The sequence below is a fragment of the Ranitomeya imitator genome, chromosome 8 (assembly GCF_032444005.1).
Source record: "Ranitomeya imitator isolate aRanImi1 chromosome 8, aRanImi1.pri, whole genome shotgun sequence".
Lineage (NCBI taxonomy): Eukaryota > Metazoa > Chordata > Amphibia > Anura > Dendrobatidae > Ranitomeya > Ranitomeya imitator.
In genome coordinates, this window is record NC_091289.1 from 121,014,579 (window position 1) to 121,027,484 (window position 12,906).

Sequence of the window (12,906 nt, forward strand, 5' to 3'; positions counted from 1 at the left end):
TCGGTGTTCCGGCTACCGGGATCCTGCGCCTCAGAAGGAGGCAGCCTGTGCAGGGCTGGTCCCCTTCTGGTATCCTCTCCTTTGCTTCCTCTCCTTTACATGCTCGCTGCAATGCAGTTCTGCCTTTCAATGTCTCTTTCTGGGAACTGCAGTTCTGAGGGCAGGCACAGCTCCTTTAACCTTCCATCCTCCTCAGACTCTGGTCTGGAACATTCTAACTTTTCCTACAGTCTACCAGTTATATATATATAGGGAGTGACCTAATAAATAGGAGCAGAAGCTCCCCCTGGTGGTCTGGAGTGTGAAATTTGTTGCATGTTTGTGATACCTGGATGCAGTTATCCTTCATTGCCTCCAAACGTAGCATCACTTTCCCCGAGAGGAAAGCAATACCACTGCGACAACCAGGGCCCCGGGGCGCCGCAGAAATGCCATGAGTCTTGTATCATACCAATAATAATAAAGCATCCTGAAACCACTTATGTGTGTTAGCTTTTCCTCTATAGAGGGTGCTCACTCACAGTTTTGCCTAAGGACACCGCCATGAATAAAGAATGGAATCCAAACCTCCTCCAACTTCTCCCAACAATCCAGGAGCAATCTTGTGAAGATGGACACCATGTCACAAGGCAAAAGTGGTAGCCAAGTGGCTTGGTGAACAAAACATTGAAATGTTAGGTCCAAGACCAGCAAACTTCCCAGATCTCAATCCCATTGAGAACCTGTGGTCAATCCTCAAAAAGCAGGAGACGAACATAACACAGAAATTATGATGAACTCCAAGCTCTGATTAGACAAGGGTGGTCGGTCATCAGTCAGGCTTTTGCCCAGAAGCCGATATCCAACAGCCAGGGAGAAAGGCAGAAGTGTTAGAAAATAAAGGTCAGCACTGGAAATATTGAGTCCTTACATGAACTTTATGTAATTATTAATATAAGGAAAACTCATCAAATGAATGCTGATAATTGTACTTCAGAAATCACAGAAACGTGCGACAAAAATATCTAAAAACATTGAGGCCGGCTTCACACTTGCGAGTTTTACGGACGTAAGAGCGCAGAAACTACGTCCGTAAAACTCGCAAAAAATACGGCACAATTATTCTCTATGCCCCTGCTCCTATCTGCCGTATTTTACTGATCAGTATTATACGGCTTTCTACGGCCGTACAAAATCGCAGCATGCTGCGTTTGTCACCGTAGTGCGCAAGAAATACGCCAATGAAATTCTATGGAAGCGTGAAAAATACGGATTACACACGGACAAGCAGTGTGACTTGCGAGAAATACGCAGCGCAGTTAGAGAGAAAAGCCGGTAATTCAATGCGGTGTACAGTAAAATCACACTGACAGCTTACAGTCCAATAGGTAGAATAAATGTGTACACATAGAATAGGTATATATATATATATATATCAGTGAGACACATATATGTATATATATTAATATTTATTCCAGCGCTATACAGCTTGAAAGCCAGTAATTTAATTACCGCCTTTTTCTTTCTCCTTCCTAAACCCGACATGATTTGAGACATGGTTTACATACAGTAAACCATGTCTTCTCTCCATTTTTTTTGCAGATTCCACACTACTAATGTCAGTAGTGTGTATCTGCAAAATTTGGCCATTCTAGCTCTTAAAATAAAGGGTTAAATGGCGGAAAAAATTGGCGTGGGCTCCCGCGCAATTTTCTCCGCCAGAGTAGTAAAGCCAGTGACTGAGGGCAGATATTAATAGCCTGGAGAGGGTCCACGGTTATTGGCCCCCCTGTTGTGATAGGCAATTCAGGAACACAATGTACATAGCGATCAGAGCACACACAGTGATCTGACAACAACCCAAAATAACAGTACGAGCACTGAGACGTGGGAACTCTGTAGACCGCAATTCCTAATCCTCTCCAAACACAACTAGAGGCAGCTGTGGATTGCGCCTAACGCTCCCTATGCAACTCGGCACAGCCTGAGAAACTAACTAGCCTGAAGATAGAAAAATAAGCCTACCTTGCCTCAGAGAAATACCCCAAAGGAAAAGGCAGCCCCCCACATATAATGACTGTGAGTAAGATGAAAAGACAAACGTAGGGATGAAATAGATTCAGCAAAGTGAGGCCCGATATTCTAGACAGAACGAGGATAGGAAAGATAACTTTGCGGTGTACACAAAACCCTAAAGAAAACCACGCAAAGGGGGCAAAAAGACCCTCCGTACCGAACTAACGGCACGGAGGTACACCCCTTGCGTCCCAGAGCTACCAGCAAAACAAATAGACAAGCTGGACAGAAAAAATAGCAACAAATAGCAAAGAAGCACTTAGCTATGCAGAGCAGCAGGCCACAGGAATGATCCAGAGAAACACAAGTCCAACACTGGAACATTGACAGGAAGCATGAATCAAAGCATTAGGTGGAGTTAAGTAGAGAAGCAGCTAACAACCTCACCAGATCACCTGAGGGAGGAAACTCAGAAGCTGCAGTACCACTTTCCTCCCAGAGAGAATCAGCCGAAGTACCACTTGTGACCACAGGAGTGAACTCTGCCACAGAATTCACAACAGTACCCCCCCCCTTGAGGAGGGGTCACCGAACCCTCACCAGAGCCCCCAGGCCGACCAGGATGAGCCACATGAAAGGCACGAACAAGATCGGTGAGCATGGACATCAGAGGCAAAAACCCAGGAATTATCTTCCTGAGCATAACCCTTCCATTTAACCAGATACTGGAGTTTCCGTCTTGAAACATGAGAATCCAAAATCTTCTCCACAATATACTCCAATTCCCCCTCCACCAAAACCGGGGCAGGAGGGTCAACAGATGGAACCATAGGTGCCACGTATCTCCGCAACAATGACCTATGGAATACGTTATGTATGGAAAAAGAATCTGGGAGGGTCAGACGAAAAGACACAGGATTAAGAACCTCAGAAATCCTATACAGACCAATAAAACGAGGTTTAAACTTAGGAGAGGAAACCTTCATAGGAATATGACGAGAAGATAACCAAACCAGATCCCCAACACGAAGTCGGGGACCCACACGGCGTCTGCGATTAGCGAAAAGTTGAGCCTTCTCCTGGGACAAGGTCAAATTGTCCACTACCTGAGTCCAAATCTGCTGCAACCTGTCCACCACAGTATCCACACCAGGACAGTCCGAAGACTCAACCTGTCCTGAAGAGAAACGAGGATGGAACCCAGAATTGCAGAAAAACGGTGAAACCAGGGTAGCCGAGCTGGCCCGATTATTAAGGGCGAACTCAGCCAAAGGTAAAAAGGACACCCAGTCATCCTGATCAGCAGAAACAAAGCATCTCAGATATGTTTCCAAGGTCTGATTGGTTCGTTTGGTCTGGCCATTAGTCTGAGGATGGAAAGCCGAGGAAAAAGACAAGTCAATGCCCATCCTACCACAAAAGGCTCGCCAAAACCTCGAAACAAACTGGGAACCTCTGTCAGAAACAATATTCTCTGGAATGCCATGCAAACGAACCACATGCTGGAAGAACAAAGGCACCAAATCAGAGGAGGAAGGCAATTTAGACAAGGGTACCAGATGGACCATCTTAGAAAAGCGATCACAGACCACCCAAATGACTGACATCTTTTGAGAAACGGGAAGGTCAGAAATAAAATCCATAGAGATATGTGTCCAAGGCCTCTTCGGGACCGGCAAGGGCAAAAGCAACCCACTGGCACGAGAACAGCAGGGCTTAGCCCGAGCACAAATCCCACAGGACTGCACAAAAGTACGCACATCCCGCGACAGAGACGGCCACCAAAAGGATCTAGCCACTAACTCTCTGGTACTAAAGGTTCCAGGATGACCAGCCAACACCGAACAATGAAGTTCAGAGATAACTCTATTCGTCCACCTATCAGGGACAAACAGTTTCTCCGCTGGGCAACGATCAGGTTTATTAGCCTGAAATTTTTACAGCACCCGCCGCAAATCAGGGGAGATGGCAGACACAATTACTCCTTCCTTGAGGATACCCGCCGGCTCAGATAAACCCGGAGAGTCGGGCACAAAACTCCTAGACAGAGCATCCGCCTTCACATTTTTAGAGCCCGGAAGGTACGAAATCACAAAGTCAAAACGGGCAAAAAGCAACGACCAACGAGCTTGTCTAGGATTCAAGCGCTTGACAGACTCGAGATAAGTCAAGTTCTTATGATCAGTCAATACCACCACGCGATGCTTAGCTCCTTCAAGCCAATGACGCCACTCCTCGAATGCCCACTTCATGGCCAGCAACTCTCGGTTGCCCACATCATAATTTCGCTCAGCAGGCGAAAACTTCCTGGAAAAGAAAGTGCATGGTTTCATCACTGAGCAATCAGAACCTCTCTGCGACAAAACAGCCCCTGCTCCAATCTCAGAAGCATCAACCTCGACCTGGAACGGAAGAGAAACATCTGGTTGACACAACACAGGGGCAGAAGAAAAACGACGCTTCAACTCTTGAAAAGCTTCCACAGCAGCAGAAGACCAATTAACCAAATCAGCACCCTTCTTGGTCAAATCGGTCAATGGTTTAGCAATACTAGAGAAATTGCAGATGAAGCGACGATAAAAATTATCAAAGCCCAGGAACTTTTGCAGACTTTTCAGAGATGTCGGCTGAGTCCAATCATGGATGGCCTGGACCTTAACAGGATCCATCTCGATAGTAGAAGGGGAAAAGATGAACCCCAAAAATGAAACCTTCTGCACACCAAAGAGACACTTTGATCCCTTCACAAACAAAGAATTAGCACGCAGGACCTGAAAAACTGTTCTGACCTGCTTCACATGAGACTCCCAATCATCCGAGAAGATCAAAATGTCATCCAAGTACACAATCAGGAATTTATCCAGGTACTCTCGGAAGATGTCATGCATAAAGGACTGAAACACTGATGGAGCATTGGCAAGTCCGAACGGCATCACTAGATACTCAAAATGACCCTCGGGTGTATTAAATGCAGTTTTCCATTCATCGCCTTGCTTAATTCGCACCAGATTATACGCACCACGAAGATCTATCTTTGTGAACCAACTAGCCCCCTTAATCCGAGCAAACAGGTCAGATAACAATGGCAAGGGGTACTGAAATTTAACCGTGATCTTATTAAGAAGGCGGTAATCTATACAAGGTCTCAGCGAACCATCCTTCTTGGCTACAAAAAAGAACCCTGCTCCTAATGGCGACGATGACGGGCGAATATGCCCCTTCTCCAGGGATTCCTTCACATAACTGCGCATAGCGGTGTGCTCAGGTACGGATAAATTAAACAATCGACCTTTTGGGAATTTACTACCAGGAATCAAATTAATAGCACAATCACAATCCCTATGCGGAGGTAGGGTATCGGACTTGGGCTCATCAAATACATCCCGGTAATCAGACAAGAACTCTGGGACCTCAGAAGGGGTGGATGACGAAATTGACAGAAATGGAACATCACCATGTACCCCCTGACAACCCCAGCTGGACACCGACATGGATTTCCAATCTAATACTGGATTATGGACTTGTAGCCATGGCAACCCCAACACGACCACATCATGCAGATTATGCAACACCAGAAAGCGAATATCCTCCTGATGTGCAGGAGCCATGCACATGGTCAGCTGGGTCCAGTACTGAGGCTTATTCTTGGCCAAAGGTGTAGCATCAATTCCTCTTAATGGAATAGGACACTGCAAGGGCTCCAAGAAAAACCCACAACGCTTAGCATAATCCAAGTCCATCAAATTCAGGGCAGCGCCCGAATCCACAAACGCCATGACAGAATATGATGACAAAGAGCATATCAAGGTAACGGACAGAAGAAATTTTGACTGTACTGTACCAATGGTGGCAAACCTAGCGAACCGCTTAGAGCGCTTAGGACAATCAGAAATGGCATGAGTGGAATCAGCACAGTAGAAACACAGACCATTCAGACGTCTGTGTTCATGCCGTTCAACTCTGGACAAAGTCCTATCGCACTGCATAGGCTTAGGTTTAATCTCAGGTAATACCGCCAAATGGTGCACAGCTTTACGCTCGCGCAAGCGTCGACCGATCTGAATGGCCAAAGACATAGACTCATTCAAACCAGCAGGCATAGGAAAACCCACCATGACATCCTTAAGAGCCTCAGAGAGACCCTTTCTGAAAATCGCTGCGAGCGCAGCTTCATTCCATTGAGTGAGTACAGACCACTTTCTAAATTTCTGACAGTATACAGTGGGGCAAAAAAGTATTTAGTCAGTCAGCAATAGTGCAAGTTCCACCACTTAAAAAGATGAGAGGCGTCTGTAATTTACATCATAGGTAGACCTCAACTATGGGAGACAAACTGAGAAAAAAAAATCCAGAAAATCACATTGTCTGTTTTTTTAACATTTTATTTGCATAACATGGTGGAAAATAAGTATTTGGTCAGAAACAAAATTTCATCTCAATACTTTGTAATATATCCTTTGTTGGCAATGACAGAGGTCAAACGTTTTCTCTAAGTCTTCACAAGGTTGCCACACACTGTTGTTGGTATGTTGGCCCATTCCTCCATGCAGATCTCCTCTAGAGCAGTGATGTTTTTGGCTTTTCACTTGGCAACACGGACTTTCAACTCCCTCCAAAGGTTTTCTATAGGGTTGAGATCTGGAGACTGGCTAGGCCACTCCAGGACCTTGAAATGCTTCTTACGAAGCCACTCCTTCGTTGCCCTGGCGGTGTGCTTTGGATCATTGTCATGTTGAAAGACCCAGCCACATTTCATCTTCAATGCCCTTGCTGATGGAAGGAGGTTTGCACTCAAAATCTCACGATACATGGCCCCATTCATTCTTTCATGTACCCGGATCAGTCGTCATGGCCCCTTTGCAGAGAAACAGCCCCAAAGCATGATGTTTCCACCACCATGCTTTACAGTAGGTATGGTGTTTGATGGATGCAACTCAGTATTCTTTTTCCTCCAAACACGACAAGTTGTGTTTCTACCAAACAGTTCCAGTTTGGTTTCATCAGACCATAGGACATTCTCCCAAAACTCCTCTGGATCATCCAAATGCTCTCTAGCAAACTTCAGACGGGCCCGGACATGTACTGGCTTAAGCAATGGGACACATCTGGCACTGCAGGATCTGAGTCCATGGTGGCGTAGTGTGTTACTTATGGTAGGCCTTGTTACATTGGTCCCAGCTCTCTGCAGTTCATTCACTAGGTCCCCCCACGTGGTTCTGGGATTTTTGCTCACCGTTCTTGTGATCATTCTGACCCCACGGGGTGGGATTTTGCGTGGAGCCCCAGATCGAGGGAGATTATCAGTGGTCTTGTATGTCTTCCATTTTCTAATTATTGCTCCCACTGTTGATTTCTTCACTCCAAGCTGGTTGGCTATTGCAGATTCAGTCTTCCCAGCCTGGTGCAGGGCTACAATTTTGTTTCTGGTGTCCTTTGACAGCTCTTTGGTCTTCACCATAGTGGAGTTTGGAGTCAGACTGTTTGAGGGTGTGCACAGGTGTCTTTTTATACTGATAACAAGTTTAAACAGGTGCCATTACTACAGGTAATGAGTGGAGGAAAGAGGAGACTCTTAAAGAAGAAGTTACAGGTCTGTGAGAGCCAGAAATCTTGATTGTTTGTTTCTGACCAAATACTTATTTTCCACCATAATATGCAAATAAAATGTTAAAAAAACAGACAATGTGATTTTCTGGATTTTTTTTTCTCAGTTTGTCTCCCATAGTTGAGGTCTACCTATGATGTAAATTATAGACGCCTCTCATCTTTTTAAGTGGTGGAACTTGCACTATTGCTGACTGACTAAATACTTTTTTGCCCCACTGTACCTCTATCTCATCCTGACCCTGACACAAAGCCAGCAAATTTTTCTCTGCCTGATCCACTGAATTAGGCTCATCGTACAGCAATCCGAGCGCCAGGAAAAACGCATCAATATTACCCAATGCAGGATCTCCCGGCGCAAGGGAAAATGCCCAGTCTTGAGGGTCCCCACGCAAAAAATAAATAATAATTCTCACTTGTTGAGCTGGGTCACCAGAGGAATGAGGTTTCAAGGCCAAAAACAGCTTGCAATTATTTTTGAAATTCATAAACTTGACTCTATCACCAAAAAACAAATCAGGAATAGGAATTTTTGGTTCTAACATAGGCTTCTGAACCACCAAGTCTTGAATCTTTTGTACATTTATAACGAGATTATCCATTGAAGAGCACAGACCCTGAATATCCATGTCCACACCTGTGTCCTGAACCACCCAAATGTCTAGGGGAAAAAAAGACAAAACACAGTGCAAAGGAAAAAAAAAATGGTCTCAGAACTTCTTTTTTCCCTCTATTGAGAAACATTAGTACTTTTGGCTTCCTGTACTGTTGTGATAGGCAATTCAGGAACACAATGTACATAGTGATCAGAGCACACACAGTGATCTGACAACAACCCAAAATAACAGAACGAGCTCTGAGACGTGGGAACTCTGTAGACCGCAATTCCTAATCCTCTCCAAACACAACTAGAGGCAGCTGTGGATTGCGCCTAACGCTCCCTATGCAACTCGGCACAGCCTGAGAAACTAACTAGCCTGAAGATAGAAAAATAAGCCTACCTTGCCTCAGAGAAATACCCCAAAGGAAAAGGCAGCCCCCAACATATAATGACTGTGAGTAAGATGAAAAGACAAACGTAGGGATGAAATAGATTCAGCAAAGTGAGGCCCGATATTCTAGACAGAACGAGGATAGGAAAGATAACTTTGCGGTCTACACAAAACCCTAAAGAAAACCACGCAAAGGGGGCAAAAAGACCCTCCGTACCGAACTAACGGCACGGAGGTACACCCCTTGCGTCCCAGAGCTACCAGCAAAACAAATAGACAAGCTGGACAGAAAAAATAGCAACAAATAGCAAAGAAGCACTTAGCTATGCAGAGCAGCAGGCCACAGGAATGATCCAGAGAAACACAAGTCCAACACTGGAACATTGACAGGAAGCATGAATCAAAGCATTAGGTGGAGTTAAGTAGAGAAGCAGCTAACGACCTCACCAGATCACCTGAGGGAGGAAACTCAGAAGCTGCAGTACCACTTTCCTCCACAAACGGAAGCTCCCAGAGAGAATCAGCCGAAGTACCACTTGTGACCACAGGAGTGAACTCTGCCACAGAATTCACAACACCCCCCCCCTGGCTAAAAATATCTGCCCCCAGCCACCCCAGAAAAGGCACATCTGTAAGATGCGCCTATTCTGGCACTTGGCCACTCTCTTCCCATTCCCGTGTAGCGGTGGGATATGGGGTAATGAAGGGTTAATGCCACCTTGCTATTGTAAGGTGACATTAAGCCTAATTAATAATGGAGAGGCGTCAATTATGACACCTATCCATTATTAATCCAATTGTAGTAAAGGGTTAAATAAAACACAAACACATTATTTAAAATTATTTTAATGAAATAAAAACAATGGTTGTTGGAGTATTTTATTCTACGCCCAATCCAGTCACTGAAGACCCTCGTTCTGTAAGTAAAAAAACATAATAAACCAACAATATACTTACCCTCCGCAGATCTGTTACGTCCAACGATGTAAATCCTTCTGAAGGGGTTAAAACATTTTGCAGCAAGGAGTTCCGCTAATGCAGGCTGCTCCTTGCTGCAAAACCCCGGGGAATGAGGCTAAATATAGATCAATGATCTATATTTAGCTTCATTTGCGGTGAGGCGCCCTCTGCTGGCTGTTCCTAGATCGTGGGAACTTTCCTTGAAAGCTCCCAGGCTTTCTAGGAAAGTTCCCACGATCTATGAACATCCAGCAGAGGGCGCCTCACCGGACTTTTCAGCGTATTACGGCCGTAATATACGGACCGTATTTTCATACGCTGAGTGTGAAGCCGGCCTGAAGCAGCAAACTACTGTATGTGAAAAACAAAATTTGTGTTAGTCCCAAAACGTCTGGTCATGACTCTATAGGATGAATAGAGAAGGTAAAAATGACATTTAGGAATGAACGCTGTGGTACAGAATAATATAATAACACACAGGCAATCAGTGAAATCTACATTTTCATCTTTTATGTGATATGAGATGAAATCACCTGTAAAGATATAGTCAGTGGCGTTGATTCTGTTGCTACAACTTGGCCCAAATGTTTCCACCATAACTGCATATTGCTGACCACATTTTAAGCCGTAGACTGCACAGCTGGCATCTGAAGTGTTGCATATAGTCCTCGCTCCATCCTCAGTGCTGAGCGCAGCTGTGAATGTGAGTCCTCCCGCGGCTGCCTCCCAGGTGACGTCTGCATAGTCGCTGCCACATTGGTACAGCGCATGGATGTTTCCTACTGCACAGGGGGCTAAAACAATATGGAACAATTAGTTACACACTTAAAAAGCACTCCTAGCAAAGATTGCATTCCCTCATCCTTTAATAATATATATGTAGTGCAGTGTGGATGTGTTTATATAATGGTCTGATCCTCTTATGAACCACGTGACTGCAATTCATCTTAGTTGGTTTACAAAATATATGTCCTTTGTGCTCCAAAAGTCACTTTCTCAATCTAGGTCTGATAGACTCACTTTGGGGCTCTCAAAGACAGACATTGAGAAAGAGACCTCCAATCCATATCAAAGAAGCTTTGTGAGTCGGCTGGTCTGATTTGATGTTACGTTGTTCAGAAGAGGATCGGAACGTCACTGGAAATAGAGAGGATATTGATCATTAAGTATTAAATGCATTCACACTTCACTACATACGTATCGATAAGGGAATAACAATTTATTTGTGAGTTCTTCTTTAAATTCCTATTTCTTTTGGACAAATAGCACCTTGTGGTTTTTGGGGAATTCGTACAAAATACGGTATATGCTTTAACAAATATATTCAGGGGCGTAGTTATAGGGAGTGCAGAGGAATCAATTGCACCCAAGGACCTCTCTGTCACGTAAAAAAAGACACTAGTGTTTAGTCTATAAACTTCTTACAACATGTCCCTGAATTTCCAAGCAATAAATTTTGTTTGTTTTTTTCGGAAAAGGAGAAATGGTTCAAATAAAAAAAAACCCAGTGCTTTCAGACCTCAACTAATGCAACGAAAACAAGTTCATAATCATTTAGAAACAACAATACTAAATGTTTTAATTCAGGAAGAGTTCAAACTTCACATAGATATATATATAACTTATATTGGTATCTGTTTTACTGCAATAGCAAAATATTGAAATTAAGACGTTACCAGCCTTTTCAGAAATTAAAGGGACTCTGTCACCTGAATTTGGCGGGACTGGTTTTGGGTCATATGGGCGGAGTTTTCAGGTGTTTGATTTACCCTTTCCTTACCCGCTGGCTGCATGCTGGCTGAAATATTGGATTGAAGTTCATTCTCTGTCCTCCATAGTACACACCTGCACAAAGCAATCTTGCCTTGTGCAGGCGTGTACTATGGAGGACAGAGAATGAACTTCAATCCAATATTGCAGCCAGCATGCAGCCAGCAGGTAAGGAAAGGGTGAATCAAACACCTGAAATCTCCGCCCATATGACCCAAAACCAGTCCCGCCAAATTCAGGTGACAGGTTCCCTTTAAGGAATGATAAGTGACTCTCTCAGGTCCGGCTTGGTGGAGACCATAGAAAAAGCTACGCTCAATGTGGACCAGCTAAAATTCACTGGACCAAAAGATCCAAAGGGAAAAAAAAATCCTCACTGACCCCAGACATGACAATCAGATATTTTCTTAGATCCCGCCTTTCCTGCGGTGTATATATACAGCTCTAGCAAAAATTAAGAGACCACTGCAAAATGTTCAGTTTGTCTGATTTTTCTCTTTAAAGGTATATTTTTGAGTAAAATGTAAATTGTTCTTTTATTCTATAAACTTCTGAAATCACGTCTCCGACTTTCCAAGCAATACATTTTCTGGGTTTTTTTCCACCAGTCTTTCACATTGCTTCTGGCACAAAAATGTAAGCAGTTCTTCTTTGTTTGATGGCTTGTGACTATCCATCATCCTCTTGATTACATTCCAGAGGTTTTCAATGGGGTTCAGGTCTGGAGATTGGGCTGCCCATGACAGGGTTTTGATGTGGGTGTCTCTTAATTTTTGCCAGAGCTGTATATGTGTATATATATGTACATATACCGTATATACTCGAGTATAAGGGGAGAATTTCAGCCCATTTTTTTAAGCTGAAATTGCCCCTCTCGGCTTATTCTCGAGTCATTCCCAGGGGTCGGCAGGAGAGGGGGAGCGGCTGCTGTCTAATAATACTCACCTGCTCCTGGCGCGGTACCTGCACGTCCCTAGTTCTCTGGGCGCCAGCAGCTTCTTCCTGTAGTGAGCGGTCACATGGTACCGCTCATTACAGTAATGAATATGGACCCCACTGCACTCCAATAGGGGTGGAGCCGCATATTCATTACTGTAATGAGCGATACCATGTGACCGCTCAATACAGGAAGAAGCTGCTGGCGCCGGAGAACCAGGGACTGCAGGGGAGTATAACGCATTGCACGTGATATTCACCTGATCCCCGTTCCACCGACAGCCGCCGCTGCGACTTCCCCGTCCTCTGCAGTGACGCTCAGGTCAGAGGGCGCGATGATGTGATTAGTGCGTGCCGCCCTCTGCTTGAGCGTCAGTGAATAGGACGCGGAAGACACAGCGGCGGCCGTCGGTGGAACACGGACCAGTGAATATAGCAAGTGCCGGGGGCCTGAGAGGTGAGTATGTCACTTTTTATTTATTTATTTTTCTTAATCACAGAAACAGGATATGGGTTAAATGTCTGTATGGAGCATCTTATGGGGCCATGTGCAGCATTATATGGGGCAAATATCTGTGTGGGGCCATGTGCAGCATTATATGGGGCAAATATCTGCGTGGGGCCATGTGCAGCATTATGTGGGGCAAAT

The 12,906-nt window shown here is 44.6% G+C and overlaps 1 protein-coding gene across 1 annotated transcript in view; it reads right to left on the minus strand.

The window, feature by feature from the left end:
* LOC138647933 (uncharacterized) overlaps window positions 1-10,327 on the minus strand; it is a 231,689-nt gene extending 221,362 nt beyond the window's left edge. Inside the window, exon 1 of the mRNA XM_069737312.1 lies at window positions 10,085-10,327. Coding sequence (XP_069593413.1) covers window positions 10,085-10,148 — 64 coding nt within the window. The 5' untranslated portion in view covers window positions 10,149-10,327. The remainder of the gene's footprint in view (window positions 1-10,084) is intronic.
* Between the last annotated feature and the right edge of the window lie 2,579 nt (window positions 10,328-12,906).